Raw genomic sequence first — 16106 nt, forward strand, 5'->3', positions numbered from 1 at the left:
ATCCTACAATGTGATTTTCTGGATTTGTTTTTCTCATTTTGTCTGTCATAGTTGAAGTTAACCTATGATGAAAATTACAGGCCTCTCTCATCTTTTTAAGTGGGAGAACCTGCACAATTGGTGGCTGACTAAATGATTTTTTCCCCAACTGTATATGATGTGTGTAAAATACTTTTTGAAAGTTGTATTGGTTATGATGAGCTAATGCTGAGCAAATTACCAGCTATGTGTGGCGTCATGTTTGCTGACATCATACAATGCATTCCGGTTGTCACGTAAGCGTCTGTCAGAACAAAGACGTTATAACAAAACAAGGTGAAGGGATGGCTCACTCGTCTTTCCAGTAAACTTCTGGAAGTGAATGATGGTAGATGACACACCCCCTTCAACATGCATACTGCAAACAGGCCCAACTCATCTTGTAACCTCTTATTTTTGGTTGCCGGGGAAAAAACAAACATGTCGGTGCTCACAAGCTACCCAATGTCGGATTACTTTATATTTTAGAAAGTGTTTTACTCAATTATTTAGATCACTAGTGAGGTCACCCATGATGTGATGAATTATAAATCATAATTGCTATTAGCTCATTCATACAATGGTTTCTGTCATTCAAGAGTTAGCTAAATATGATCCCTTGTGTTAAGTAACTTTTTCCTCAGTTAGTGCTATAAGTAATGTAGCCTACATTTTCTGGTTTGGATGATAATTGTGTTATGCTGTCACTACTTCTGTGAATGTCTGAACATTAAATCCAAAAATAAACTGCTCACATTGAGGACATAACATTGTAAAGACCGTGTTCGTGCAAAATGTTTCTGTGAATAAAAAACAGTGTGGCTATCTCAAATGCTGACTGTTGCGTCAATCGTAACTGGACATTCTAAATAAGTATTCTAATCACACCGGTTTGAGAGTACAATGCAGGGACCACTGTAGAATGATCACATCTGTGTGTTTGTATGTGTCAAAGTGTTAATTAACTTATTACCTTTGCTAATGCGTGTGTGTGTGTGTGTGTGTGTGTGTGTGTGTGTGTGTGTGTGTGTGTGTGTGTGTGTGTGTGTGCCTATGTGTGTGCTAAATAACTTTATCTTCACAATTTAAGCCTATCTAATGAAGAGCCTGCTTGGGTGATGAATGTCACATTACCATGAGTACCCAGCTAATTGGGTTCTACTGTATGGTACATCTATTATTTAATTCCTTTCCTTTTCAGAACTTATTATAATATCACTGATATACAGGAAATGACGACTTGAGCAGCAGAACTGTAATTGATACAGGGATTTAGACTAGGCCTATAGGCACTGTAGGGTACTCTATGCCTGTAGTGAGTAATATTGGACTTGGAATAAAAGGATATCTATAACATATGAAAGTAATTTGAAAGATCAAAGAATGTTGACATTTTAAAATATTGCTCTTGGATCCATCCCCACGATATCATAGTCAAGTCAACTCTCTCTTTTAATGACGAAAGTACACTCGCCCGCAAAGCACTGGAGCCAATATCTGACCTGTTTCAGGAAACTAGGCATCTGTCACGGGTCAATACTTCACAGGAACTTCAGAGTTAACTTTTTTTAATCAAAATGCATTTTTGGCAGAAATGCATCTCGAACATGTGAACGTTCATGTGCCTTAATAACAAACTTGTATGCCAACTGTGAATACAATTGTTTTTTTAAATTACGAGCCTAGTTGGTTTAGCCCAGGGCCTGATTGGTGTCACACTTTTTCTCCATCCCTAGCAAACACAGCTGATTAATCAAATTGCATTCTAAACTGAAGATCATGATTAGGTGATTATTGGAGTCAGGTGTGTTAGCTGGAGCTCAGACAAAACTGTGACACCAATCCGGCCCTCGAGGAATGGAATTGCCCACCCCTGGTTTAGCCAAAGAAAAAGTCAGCAACCTTTCCGCTAGCCATGATTGGCTGAGATAATGAGTGGGCTGGACATGCCAAGAGATGAGTTTGAATTGGTCCGCCATATAGCGCGCTTCTGTCTATTTGAGCTGGCCAGTATGTCTAGTCCTGTGTAACGCACATTTTTTTATGTATCATGTTTTAAAACTACATACGTGTTGCTCTCCACTTTTTGGAGGACTGTGTTTTGAAATCAGTGGAATTTGAGAATTACAGCTAAGGAGACTGAGAAAACACCTGTCTTTAAATTTCATCTTCACACTAAGGGCAACCATGGCATCCGACAGAAGATTTGTCCAACAATGAATGATGTATATGGGTAAGATAGTCTAGCTAGCTACATTTTCAGATATTGCAAGTTTATAATTTTGACAGAAAGAGCAATTTGTGTGGCTAGCTATAGCCTAATTTTAGCTAGCTAATGTGGAATCTGGTTGGTTAGCTACCTGCAGATTCATGCAGGGTAGTAACATTATAAATTGTGATTATGGTTCATTGTTTATCTAGCTAGCTAATGTTAGCTGGCTGGCTCGCTAGCTAAAGTTACATGTATGACATTATTATTCGTATCTCAGAGCCATTTGCTTAAATGTCTATAGCCTAATGTAAGGGTTTTCCTGTGGTGAAGTAGAGGAGGACCAAAACGCAGCGTGGTTATATTGATTCATGTTTAATTAAAACAGATAAACATGAACACTACAAAACAATAAACGTGGAAAACCAAAAACAGCCCCATCTGGTGCAAAACACAGAGACAGGAACAATCACCCATGAAATACACAGTGAAACCCAGGCTACCTAACTACGGTTCCCCATCAGAGACAACAAGAATCACCTGACTCCGATTGAGAACCGCCTCAGGCAGCCAAACCTAAACTAAACACACCCCTAATCAACCACAATCCCAATGCCTACAAAAAACCCAATACGACAACACAATAACATAAACCCATGTCACACCCTGGCCTGACCAACTAATTAACTAAAACACAAAATACTAAGACCAAGGCGTGACAGAACCCCCCCCCCCTAAGGTGTGGACTCCTGCACCTCAAAACCATAGGGAGGGTCCGGGTGGGCGTCTGTCCATGGTGGCGGTTCCGGCTCGGGACGTTGACCCCACTCCATTAATGTCATAGTTCCTCCCCTACACGTCCTGGGATAATCCACCCTCGCCGCCGACCATGGCCTAGTAGTCCTCACCCAGAACCCCACTGGACTGAGGGGCAGCTCGAGACAGAGGGGCAGCTCGGGACAGAAGGGCAGCTCGAGACAGAGGGGCAGCTCGTGACAGAGGGGCAGCTCGGGACAGAGGGGCAGCTCGGGACAGAGGGGCAGCTCGTGACAGAGGGGCAGCTCGGGACAGAGGGGCAGCTCGGGACAGAGGAAGCCCAGCACTGAGAGGAAGCCCAGCACTGAAAGGAAGCCCAGCACTGAAAGGAAGCCCAACCAGGCAGTTGAATCCGGCAGATCCTGGCTGGCTGGCAGATCTGGAAGAGTCTGGTTGACTAGCAGATCTGGAAGAGTCTGGTTGACTAGCAGATCTGGAAGAGTCTGGTTGACTGGCAGATCTGGAAGAGTCTGGCTGACTGGCAGATCTGGAAGAGTCTGGCTGACTGGCAGATCTGGAAGAGTCTGGCTGACTGGCAGATCTGGAAGAGTCTGGCTGACTGGCAGATCTGGAAGAGTCTGGTTGACTGGCAGATCTGGAAGAGTCTGGCTGACTGGCAGATCTGGAAGAGTCTGGCTGACTGGCAGATCTGGAAGAGTCTGGTTGACTGGCAGATCTGGAAGAGTCTGGCTGACTAGCAGATCTGGAAGAGTCTGGTTGACTGGCAGATCCTTGCAGACTGGCAGCTCCATGCAGACTGGCAGCTCCATTCAGACTGGCAGCTCTGGCTGCTCCAAGCAGACTGACAGCTCTGGCTGCTCCATGCAGACTGGCAGCTCTAGCTGCTCTATGCAGACTGGCAGCTCTGGCTGCTCCATGCAGACTGGCAGCTCCTTGCAGACTGGCAGCTCCTTGCAGACTGGCAGCTCCTTGCAGACTGGCAGCTCCATGCAGACTGGCAGCTCTAGCTGCTCCATGCAGACTAGCAGCTCTAGCTGCTCCATGCAGACTAACAGCTCTGGCAGCTCTTTGCAGACTGGCAGCTCCTTGCAGACTGACAGCTCCTTGCAGACTGACAGCTCCTTGCAGACTGGCAGCTCCATGCAGACTGGCAGCTCTGGCTGCTCCAAGCAGACTGACAGCTCTGGCTGCTCCATGCAGACTGGCAGCTGTGGCTGCTCCAAGCAGACTGACAGCTCTGGCTGCTCCATGCAGACTGGCAGCTCTGGCTGCTCCATGCAGACTGGCAGCGCTGGGCAGACTGACGGCGCTGGGCAGACTGGTGGCGCTGGGCAGACTGGCGGCACTGGGCAGACTGGCGGCGCTGGGCAGACTGGCGGCACTGACGGCGCTGGGCAGACTGGCGGCACTGACGGCGCTGGGCAGACTGGCGGCGCTGGGCAGACTGACGGCGCTGGGCAGACTGGCGGCGCTGGGCAGACTGACGGCGCTGGGCAGACTGGCGGCACTGGCGGCGCTGGGCAGACTGGCGGCGCTGGGCAGACTGGCGGTGCTGGGCAGACTGACGGCGCTGGGCAGACTGGTGGCACTGGGCAGACTGGCGGCACTGACGGCGCTGGGCAGACGGGTAGCTCAGGCAGTGCTGAACAGAGAAGCTCTGGCGCCTCTGGACTGAGGGGCTCTGGCGCCTCTGGACTGAGGGGCGGAAACTCTGGTAGCGCCGGACAGGCGGGAGCACCTGCGTTGATGGGACGGAGAGACAGCCTGGTGCGGGGAGCCGGCACTGGTGGTACCGGGCAGGGGACACCCACCTCCGGGTGAGTGCAAGGAATAGGACACACTGGGTTGTGAAGGTGTACTGGAGACCTGGTGTGTTTAGCCGGCATCAAATCCCCCGGAACTCCAACACACGTTTCAGGCTGAGTACGAGGAACTGACACAGGTGGCATCGGACAGCTAACACGCTCCTCAGGGCGAATGCCGTGCATACTATGCCAAACCAACAGCTTTCTCTCTACTCTGTCCAATACATCCTCTACACTCTCAGACTCAGCCCTCAGCTTCGCCGACAGCTCCAATTCCATCCATGGCTCCTTACGGTAAACAGAGGGAGTTGGCTCAGGTCTGGCTCCTGCCTCTGCCACACTCTCCCTGTGCCACCCCCCAAGAATTTTTTTGGGGTGCCTTTCAGGCTTCCAGCCGCTCTGCTGTGCTAGCTCCTCATAATGCCGCATCTCTGCTTTCGCTGCCTCCAGCTCGGCTTTGGGGCGGCAATATTCCCCTGGCTCTGCCCATTGTTCTTTCCCGTCAAGGATCTCCTCCCAAGTCCATTCCTCCAAATAGTGCAGCCTCTCCCACTGCTGCTGCTGCTGCTGTTGCTCCTGCTGCTGCTGCTGCTTCTCCTGCTGCTGCTTCTGCTGCTGCCTCTGTTGCTTCTCCTGCTGCTGCTTCTGCTGCTGCTGCTGTTGCTCCTGCTGCACCTGTCGCTTCTCCTGCTGCCTCCATTTACCACGTCGCTTGGTCCTTGGTTGGTGGGTGATTCTGTAACGGTTTTCCTGTGGTGAAGTAGAGGAGGACCAAAATGCAGCGTGGTTATATTGATTCATGTTGAATTAAAACAGATAAACATGAACACTACAAAACAATAAACGTGGAAAACCAAAAACAGCCCTATCTGGTGCAAAACACAGAGACAGGAACAATCACCCACGAAATACACAGTGAAACCCAGGCTACCTAAATACGGTTCCCCATCAGAGACAACAAGAATCACCTGACTCTGATTGAGAACCGCCTCAGGCAGCCAAACCTAAACTAAACACACCCCTAATCAACCACAATCCCAATGCCTACAAAAACCCCAATACGACAACACAATAACATAAACCCATGTCACACCCTGGCCTGACCAACTAATTAACTAAAACACAAAATACTAAGACCAAGGCGTGACACCTAATGTTAGATAGCTAACATTGAACCTGGTTGGTTAGCTACCTGCAGATTAATGCAGGGTAATAATGTCATGAGTTGGGATTATGATTAATTGCTAGATGTCTTGCTAGATTAATTGCTACATGTTTTAACAAAAGACTCGGGTGCGTTCGTAAATTCAGTCTGGCCATCTACTCCGATTTCAGAGCACACTCATCTAACTGATTAATTTACGAACGCTCAACACCGGTTGAATATAGCTTGTGTCAGTAAACATCAGTAAACTAATCATCCAGAGTATCCTGTGTGCACTCTTAACGTGAAACTGAAACTCTGAATTTACTAATGGACAATCTGACAGCACAGCTGCAGTCACCAACACTCTGGATAATGGCGAGTAATGTTTAGTGAGCTGTTCTCTCTCACATAGATGTCTGGTAGTAGCTAGCAAGTTAGCTTGAGTGCTTGACTGCTGTTGTTTGTACATTTGGATTAACCCTTAAAGTGTTGGGGCTAAAGCATAAGAGGGTGTGAACAATGCTGAATGGGTGTAGACAAAGAAGGGCTCTCCAATAGTAGTACGAAAACAATCAAAGGCCATTTTCTCCAAAGTGAGTTTACAAGTTTATCAACTTTCAAAGCAAAATTACTTTCCCATTGTTTCCTCAATTGTAGTGTATGATACACCATTTTGTAGATCTGAGTCTCTACCTTTATACAATGTAAAAAACACAATTTCAAATGTTGCTACCTATGACCGATTTGAGCAGGTCGGTCACATATAGCCTCACCAATGCGACATGAACGTAGTGTAATTTAAGGTGAAGTCTGAATACTACAAGCATACTTTTATGAAAGCATTGGCAGGCAACATACACCTAAGACTTTTTGAGATGTTATCTCACCAGTCCATCAATGATCCTGCATAAAACCCCCTGTTATTTCGGATGACTGTGTGATCTCGTTCTCTGTGGCCGATGTTAGAAAAACTTTTAAACAGGTTAACACTCACAAGGCCGCTGGGCCAGACGGAATACCAGGGTGCGATCTCAGAGTATGCACTGACCAGATGGCAAATGTCTTCTAAGACATTTTCAATCTCTCCTTGTCACAGTCGGAAATCCCAACATGTTTGAAGCTGACTACTATTGTTTGTCCCTGTTCCCAAGAAATCCAAGGTAACCTTCCTAAATGACTTCCGCACTGTAGCACTCACATCTATAATTATGAAGTGCTTTGATCATGACACCATTATCCCAGACACCCTGGACTCCAATTCACGTAAACAGATCCACAGATGATACAATCTCAACTGTACTTCACACTCCTCTCTCCCATCCTGGACAGGAGGTGAAATAACTATGTGAGAATGTTGTTCATATACTACAGCTCATCATTCAATACAATAGACCCCTCCTAGCTCAGGACCTTGGGAATAAACACTTCCCTCTGCAACTGGATCCTGGACTTCTTGATGGGCTGGCCCCAGGTGATGAGGGGTAGGTGGCAGGTAGCCTAGTGGTTAGAGAGTTGGGCCAGTAACTAAAAGGTTGCTGGATCGATTCCCCTACCTAACAAGGTACAAATCTGTTGTTCTGCCCCTGAGCAAGGCAGTTAACCAACTGTTCCCCGGGTGCCAAAGACGTGGATGTCGATTAAGGCAGCCCCCCACACCTCTCAGATTCAGAGGGGTTGGGTTAAATGCAGAAGACACATTTCAGTTGTACAACTGACTAGGTATCCCCGTTTCACCTCAGGGTTATGAACTTAGTCCCCTCCTGTACTCTGTTCACCCATGACTGCGTGGCCACACATAACTCCAACACCATGCCTGTATGTAAATGGATTTCAGATAGTTGTTTTGGCCACCCGTGAGAGTACATGTCATTCCTGTTCATGCTAATCTCACTTTTCTTTCAATATTTTTGGACATGACATATTCTAATATCAAATTAATAACAGTATTATTTAAATATTATAACATAGTGGTAACTCTCCCAACACTGGGGCATGCATAGGCACTTGAGGAACTCTTGAGTAAGCCTCACAAAAGATACAGAAGTGTCTTTGCTCAACCGTAACATGTGATGGCAATAAAACAGAACAGATGAACCAGAAAGACATTTACTCTCACTCCCATACTAGGCCACACCTCCAGTCTTCTGATCTGATCCAGCATCAATAACCCAACAACCAAACTGAGTGGCCCAACTGGCTCGGTCAAAATAACCCAATATGTGTTTTGTCCAATGATTATCCAAATTGGGTTGTTTTTATCCCCGCATTATAAAGAGCGTAGGAGACTCTCAAACAAAAAATTATTCATCATTTTCTCAAGTCACTGGACATTTGCCAATAAAATGCAGGGGAGTGCCTGTCCCAAAAAATAAATAAATAAATGTTCTCTACATCTCAGTCTCACCAGGACACCAGCCCATCTACACCTGCAGCATTGTGGTAGCCCATGAAACAAAGGAATAGCATCCGGTGTGAACAAGGAAACAGCTCAGTCGGACTTGAAGTTGGATTTGAAGTCGAAATCGAGGTTAGTAACTGTTGATCTGATGTCCAAAAGTGCTCGGTCGGTCATATGTGATAATAGTATGAACTTTCCGTACAAAAAACTCACTAAATAGCAAAGTCGGGTTGGAACTCATAAAATGACGTCTTTCTCCGTCGGCAACATCTTTCAATGGAACCATAAGTGGTCAGTGTGTTCATGGCCATCATTGCTGTATATGAGGCATTAGCAATCCCAACAGACACAGATTCAAGTCGTTTGAAGCCAAATCCGTCTCACCTCACGGTTGTAAACAAATCAAAGCGCCAACAAGGACCACTTCTCATATCACTCCGCTCTTCTCTTCTGAAGATCTTTTGATCAACAGAGCGGGACAAAATTAAACTGCCTGCTGCTGACTTGAAATAAATGTTTTTTTTTAAATCCAGAGATGAATGTTCCACCAGTTCTCAGTAGTCGGTTATCTGAGTTTTCAAGGGTATTTGAAGTGTGTTAGTTGAAGTAGTCTGAGGTAATCAAGGGGACAGCGGGACACCAACAGGTAAGGGTGCAACGTAAATACAAGTCTGAAGAAAAACATGGCAGATGGGGTGTAATGTTCAATGTGAAGAAAAAAATAAATATGTTTTGCTCACAGTTTTGAAAGCCACAGTTTATAAAGGTTAGAATGTTTAGATTATTTTAGGTGTCCAGAAGTTCTAAACTACGTATAAGCTACTACTAGGTTATTGTGTGTGCATGTCATTGCATCTGGTCTGGCATCATGTTGAATTTATCTCCTCAGAACTTAGAAGAAAATGTGTGATTAAGCAAATGTACTGTATGTGTCCTCTCTACCTTCACCCTGAGAGAGCAGATCTAATGAACCCCACAGCTCGCTAGCGTTACCTCTCTCTCTCTCTCTCTCTCTCTCTCTCTCTCTCTCTCTCTCTCTCTCTCTCTCTCTCTCTCTCTCTCTCTCTCTCTCTCTCTCTCTCTCTCTCTCTCTCTCTCTCTCTCTCTCTCTCTCTCTCTCTATATATATATATATATATATACACACATATACATATATATATATATTTATTTATATATGTCACGTGTGCTCCCTCTCCGGCTTCTAGGTCACCAGGCTGCTCGTTATGGCGCACACCTGTCACCATCGTTACGCACACCTGTCACCATCGTTACGCGCAGCTGTGCATGATGACACTCACCTTGATTACCTGCCCTATACATGTCACTCCCTTTGGTTGCTTCCCCAGGCCTTATTGTTTCTGTTTCAGTTTCATGTCTGTGCGTTGTTCGTGTTTCTTGTTTTGTATTATGTTGTGTTTATTTATAAAAACACTCACTCCCTGAACTTGCTTCCTGACTCCCAGCGCACATCGTTACATATAGTAGGGTCCATCTTTTCTGGCTGATTCATTTATACCATTGATTTACCTAGCTGAGATATAGACTGACAGACTCTTTAAAAGTTTGTATCTTGCTTGATTTTATGGCAAGAATGTTTAAATGTAGAATTGATTATGGCTCGCACACTGCCACAGAACACACACAAGCATTAAACCTAATTCACAGACACTAAGTAGATGTTGCTTAACCAGACACACAAAACCATTCACGCTAAGCCTCAGCAGCTCTCAGACTAGCCAGATATTTATGTTTGAAGGTACTGCATGTGAAAGCCCTATGGCTGGTATGAAAATTGGGAAAGAGTTAAAGTTACCTTAGCCAAACAAGCTGCCATCATTAGTGAGACTGCTTTGTGACTACTTCAACAGGTGGTTTTGTGTGTGTGTGTGCGTGCGTATGGGCATGTGCGTGTTTATATGTGAACGTGTGTGCGCGTGTGTGTGCTTGTGATGTATTGAGTCTTAGGGAGGTTGGTTTGTAAAAGCTTTGTAAATACAGAATGGCCCAATGGTGTTTTTCCTTACAGTGTAAGCTGTGGGGGGCAATGAGTTAATGCAATGTGTGTGTGTTGATATACTGCAGTGTGGCAGATCCAGCAAGGAACCTGGACTGAAGAGAAACGGGTTCACTGAAATTTTAGCCCATCAGCTCTGTAGAGAGACAATGGGGTTCTAGAATGGAACTCCAAAATGGAACTCACAAAACAGCAAACACATTGTATTCTACAACATTGTTCCAGCATGGAACTCACAAAACTGCATTCTACAACATAGTAAAAAATAAAAGTCACAAAATTATTCTAACATAACTGAAATCTTGTTGACATTTACTTTATGATGTAGGATCTTAATTTAATAGTGTTTAATTTTTCATTTAAACAGTGAATTTCAAACACAAAGACCAGGGACGTTTTTCAATGCTTCGCAAAGAAGGGCACCAATTGGTAGATGGGTAAAATAAGTATCACGACTCCTACCGAAGGTGGCTCCCTTTCCTGTTCGGGTGGCGCTTGTCGTCACCGGCCTACTAGCTGCCACTGATCCCTTTCCCCCCTTTCTGTTTATTGGTTTCACCTGTGTTCATTTTAGCCTGATTGGTCGGGCATTATTTACCAGCAGGCCCGCCTGGAATTGTCCGATGTGTGGGATTGTCCGATGTGTGTACACGTCTGTGTGTCACGGTTTTTGCATGTGCTTGGGTTTTTTGCTGGACTGTTTAAGTCCCCCTTGTTTGGGGCATTTGTTTTGGTTGGCGTATGTTCACCGTTGTTGTGCATTAAAAGTTAACACTACCCTGAACTCTCTGCTTCCTGCGCCTGACTTCTCACCCACTACACCCAGGGCGTTACAATAAGCAGATATTAAATATCCCTTTGAGCATGGGTGAAGTTATTAATTATACTTTGGATGGTGTATCAATACAGGCTACTTTCCTAACTCAGTTGCCGGAGAGGAAGGAAAGCGCTTAGGGATATAACCATGAGGCCAATGGTGACTTTAAAACAGTTTAAAACAGAGTTCAATGGCTGTGATAGCAGAACTGAGGATGGATCAACAACATTGTAGTGAATTCAAAATACTAACCGAATTGATGGAGTGAAAAGACGGAAGCTTGTACAGAATAAAAAATATTCCAAGACTTGCATCCCGTTTGCAACAAAAGTCACTAATGTAATACTGCATGAAATCACTTTCTGTCCTGAACACAAAATGATTATGTTTGGGACAAATGCAATACAACATATTACTGAGTATCACTGTAACGGTTTTCTTGCGGTGAAGGAGAGGAGGACCAAAGCGCAGCGTGGTTATATTGATTCATGTTTAATAAAAAAAGGATAAACACGAACACTACAAAACCATAAACGTGGAAAACGAAAAACAGCCCTATCTGGTGCAAACACAGAGACAGGAACAATCACCCACAAATACACAGTGAAACCCGGGTACCTAAGTATGATTCTCAATCAGAGACAACTAATGACACCTGCCTCTGATTGAGAACCATACTAGGCCGAAACATAGAAATACCCAAATCATAGAAAAACAAACAGACTGCCCACCCCAACTCACGCCCTGACCATACTAAATAATGACAAAACAAAGGAAATAAAAGGTCAGAACGTGACAGTACCCCCCCAAGGTGCGGACTCCGGCCGCAAAACCTTAACCTGTAGGGGAGGGTCTGGGTGGGCCTCTGTCCGCGGGGACGGCTCGGGTCTAGGACGCGGACCCCACTTCACCTATGTCTTAGTCCGCCTTCTTGTCCGCTTCCGTGGCCTCCTAACCACGGTGACCCTACTAAATGACCCCACTGGACTGAGGGGCAGCTCGGGACAGAGGGGCGGAAGCTCGGGACAGAGGGGCGGAAGCTCGGGACAGAGGGGCGGAAGCTCGGGACAGAGGGGCGGAAGCTCGGGACAGAGGGGCTGGGCCTCTGGCGCCTCTGGGCGGAGGGGCTCTGGCGCCTCTGGGCGGAGGGGCTCTGGCGCCTCTGGGCGGAGGGGCTCTGGCGCCTCTGGGCGGAGGGGCTCTGGCGCCTCTGGGCGGAGGGGCTCTGGCGCCTCTGGGCGGAGGGGCTCTGGCGCCTCTGCGCTGGGCAGACTGGCGGCACTGGACAGACTGGCGGCACTGGCGGCACTGGACAGACTGGCGGCACTGGCGGCGCTGGACGGACTGGCGGCACTGGCGGCGCTGGACAGACTGGCGGCACTGGCGGCGCTGGGCAGACGGGCGGCTCAGGCGGCGCTGGACAGACGGGCGGCTCAGGCGGCGCTGGGCAGACGGGCGGCTCAGGCGGCGCTGGGCAGACGGGTGGCTCAGATGGCGCTGGGCAGACGGGAAGCTCCGGCAACGCTGGAGAGGAAGGCTCTGGCAGTGCTGGACTGAGTAGCTCTGGCGCCTCTGGAATGAGGGGCTCTAGCGCCTCTGGACTGAGGGGCGGGAGCTCTGGCAGCGCCGAACAGGCGGGAGACTCCGGCAGCGCTTTAGAGGAGGAAGGCTCTAGCAGCACTGGACAGGCGGGAGACTCCGGCAGTGCTGGAGAGGAGGAAGGCTCCGGCAGTGCTGGACAGGCGGGAGCACCTGTAGGGATGAGACGGAGAGACAGCCTGGTGCAGGGTGCTGCCACCGGAGGGCTGGTGCTTGGAGGTGCTACTGGATAGACCGGACCGTGCAGGCGCACTGGAGCTCTTGAGCACCGAGCCTGCCCAACTTTACCCGGTTGAATGCTCCCGGTCGCCCTGCCAGTGCTGCGAGGTGGAATAGCCCGCACTGGGCTATGCAGGCGAACCGGGGACACCATGCGCAAGGCTGGTACCATGTAAGCCGGCCCAAGGAGATGCACTGGGGACCAGATGCGTAGAGCCGGCTTCATGGCACTTGGCTCGATGCTCACTCTAGCCCGGCCGATACGCGGAGCTGGTATGTACCGCACCGGGCTATGCACCCGCACTGGGGACACCGTGCGCTCCACCGCATAACACGGTGCCTGCCTGGTCTCTCTTGCCCCCCGGTAAGCACAGGAAGTTGGCGCAGGTCTCCTACCTGGCTTCGCCACACCTCCTGTGTGACCCCCAAGACATTTTTGGGGCTGACTCTCGGGCTTCCATCCACGCCGCCGTGCTGCCTCCTCATACCAGCGCCTCTCTGGCTTCCCCGCCTCCAGCTCTTCTTTGGGGCGGCGATATTCTCCAGGCTGTGCACAGGGTCTTTTTCCGTCCAATTCGTCCTCCCATGTCCATTCCTCCTCGCGCTGCTCCTGCTGCACCTTGGGGCGGCCTACTAAGTCGGACTAGAAGACAGCTCCGAAGACCTCTCCTTTGCCGGCGTTGTTTTGGCTTCTGGAATCAGTTCAATCGCCCTGGTGGGTGTCGAACTAAGGATCTGCTTTGGGAAAGTCGTATTCCTGGTCGTAATGCTGGTAGTGCTGGTGAATTACCACCACTCTGATATCCAATAGTTCTTCCTGGCTGTGTGAAATAACATAAATCATTTTCTGGGCTATCAGTGTAATAAATACATAAATCAACAAAATACTGCAAAGTTTCCTAAGGGCCAGAAGCGAGACATACCTCTCTGTCGGCTCCATTATCTTCTGTTAGCACCATTATCTGATGTGAATGGCGTCCCTTAGAGGAAAACCCTTTTAATTTCACGTGATCACGTGTGAATTGTTCCACAAACATGTTTTCATGTGATTACGTGATCTTATGTGAAGTTACTGTGATAAAATGTTACAATATGTAAAGCAACTTGTGATAACATCAAACTACAGATGTGAAAACGTGATCACATGTGGTGTTCCATAAACACATTTTCACATGATTTCACATACGAAATTTCATGTGAATTCATAGGATTATCCACGTGAAATCATGTTTTTTCTCTGTAAGGGCTGGGAACCATTATCCCCCTGACTCTCACCATATGAATTGCTGGACCATAAAACAGTTTTTTTTTGTCCGCGAGGTAGAGCATCAAGCAGAAAGGATGTGTGCAGCTTACTGGCATCTTGTTATGAAGCACAAATAGATAGTTCTGAGAGACTCTATAAAGGCTGCCAAAGGGAAATTTCTCGAGTTGCAGCCGAGACAAGACACAAACAAGCGCACACACACACACACACACACACACACACACTCACACACACACACACACAAGCAATGTCGAGATATATTTTTTTATGTTGAGATACATTTATTTATGTGGACTGGAGGTCGCCGACAAGTGCAACACTATATTTGTGTTCCCGCTCTGTGAAACAAACATGTCACAATAGTCAGGTTTGAAATGGACACAAGTTTTGTGACACTGTGGGGAAGTAGGATAGATTAGAAAGAGCAGAGAGCACCATTGTATAACAATGTTGCATATTTCAGCAGAAAGGAATTTGGAATATAAAAGAGGAGAGAGGAGGTGAAGAATCTTACAATCAACAGAATATATTGAACCACCCATTACCATCAAGGTCATCGTCTCTCACCTTTCTTTGCGTCTGAGACCAGAGGTCTTGGGGTGAGTGGATGCATAACTTCATATTCAGACCAAAACTTGAAAAGATCCCTGCTGTACAGTGTTTCCTAATTGCTTCATGCAAGTGCTCTTACACAACTACACTGCACAAACAGCAATCTGTTACACAATACAATTGGGTAAATAAGTTACATTTCACAAGATCGAGCTTTCAGCTTAAATATTACAACGTGAAAAATGTATATTTCTGTAACACAGCCTATAATATAGCCTACTGGAACAGCTAGGGTCTATGGACAGCTCAGAGTTGTTCTAAAACAGATTTTGGGTGCAGTTACACATGCCAGCAGTCTCACATCTTTGTCTCTTTGTACACTGCTCTAGGAGTGTTTAGAGCTGTGCCTTCTCACAGATGAATGGCTACCCAATCTGTTTTTGTGTTTTAATCAATACTTGACAACAGGTGGAAACAGTGCAGTCAAGCTAAACATAACTCAGGGGCCACAGTCTGCCTTGTGCGCATCCATATTAAGGAACATCTTGCGGATGTAAAACAAGCTGAACGTAACTCAAAGATGCAGATTGTGCATATCCCTGTTTATACACGCTGTGTAACTGAGAAAGGACAAGAGAGTTGGGAGAGTTGCCCCACAATTTTGCAACTCTCATGGGCGAATTCTGCTGAGAGGAAGTGAGCGAAACAATATCAGTGGAATATATATAACTAAATCTATATATAGATTTCTTGTATGAACAAAAAACTGGACTCTGAGAACACAGACGTCCAGATATCCTATTGATCACATCCTAGCATTATGTCTCTGCTGTATTTCTAGTGATGGATTATACACACCTACCAGACAATCTGTTGAACACATACACACGAACACACACACACACAGTCATTGGTCATCCTGTTATATTTAGCTGGGGAAAAGTTGGTGGTGTTTCTTGACACAGATCTCCTTTGTTACGGATACAGTTATCCTGTGTGTGTGTGTGTATCCTGTGTGTGTGTTTCTTTTCTCTCCTTCTCCCCTCACAGGTGAAAATCATCACTCCCCAATCAATCATCAATCAGAAGACACACCTCCTCATATTTCCTAAACCTATCACAGTTCTTTCCCCATGGTTTAAAAACCCCATCATTTGTTTGTTCTAGAGCTCAGCCCAGCCCAGCCCAGCTCAATCTCTCTGTAAATGCCATGTCTGTAGGTCTCTGTGTTTCACTCTCGCTTTGTGTCGTAACCTCTCTTTTGTTTAAGCACCTCATAGC

At 46.8% G+C, this 16106-nt stretch overlaps 2 protein-coding genes across 4 annotated transcripts in view; both read right to left on the minus strand.

Moving 5' to 3' along the window:
• LOC135523781 (urotensin-2 receptor-like) overlaps positions 1-16106 on the minus strand; it is an 88279-nt gene that overhangs the window by 23573 nt on the left and 48600 nt on the right. The window contains exon 4 of one of the 3 annotated variants that reach the window (XM_064950682.1): positions 5479-5559. The exons of the other annotated variants lie outside the window; for them this stretch is intronic. The gene's annotated coding sequence lies outside the window, so the exon portion shown is untranslated. Of the gene's footprint in view, positions 1-5478; positions 5560-16106 lie in introns of those variants that run through there. 3 annotated transcript variants of the gene reach the window in all.
• On the minus strand, positions 12014-14927 carry LOC135523782 (uncharacterized). The gene is made up of 2 exons (XM_064950685.1): positions 14841-14927; positions 12014-13827 (listed from the first exon to the last, which is right to left on the minus strand). Exon 2 carries the CDS (start codon positions 13230-13232, stop codon positions 12096-12098), a length of 1137 nt encoding a protein of 378 aa, XP_064806757.1. The 5' UTR covers positions 13233-13827; positions 14841-14927; the 3' UTR covers positions 12014-12095.

This window comes from Oncorhynchus masou, chromosome 31 (assembly GCF_036934945.1).
Source record: "Oncorhynchus masou masou isolate Uvic2021 chromosome 31, UVic_Omas_1.1, whole genome shotgun sequence".
Classification (NCBI taxonomy): domain Eukaryota; kingdom Metazoa; phylum Chordata; class Actinopteri; order Salmoniformes; family Salmonidae; genus Oncorhynchus; species Oncorhynchus masou.

Excerpts from the sequence above, each read along its gene's own strand:
- LOC135523782 (XM_064950685.1), bottom strand. The coding sequence starts at position 13,232 with ATGAAGCCGGCTCTACGCATCTGGTCCCCAGTGCATCTCCTTGGGCCG.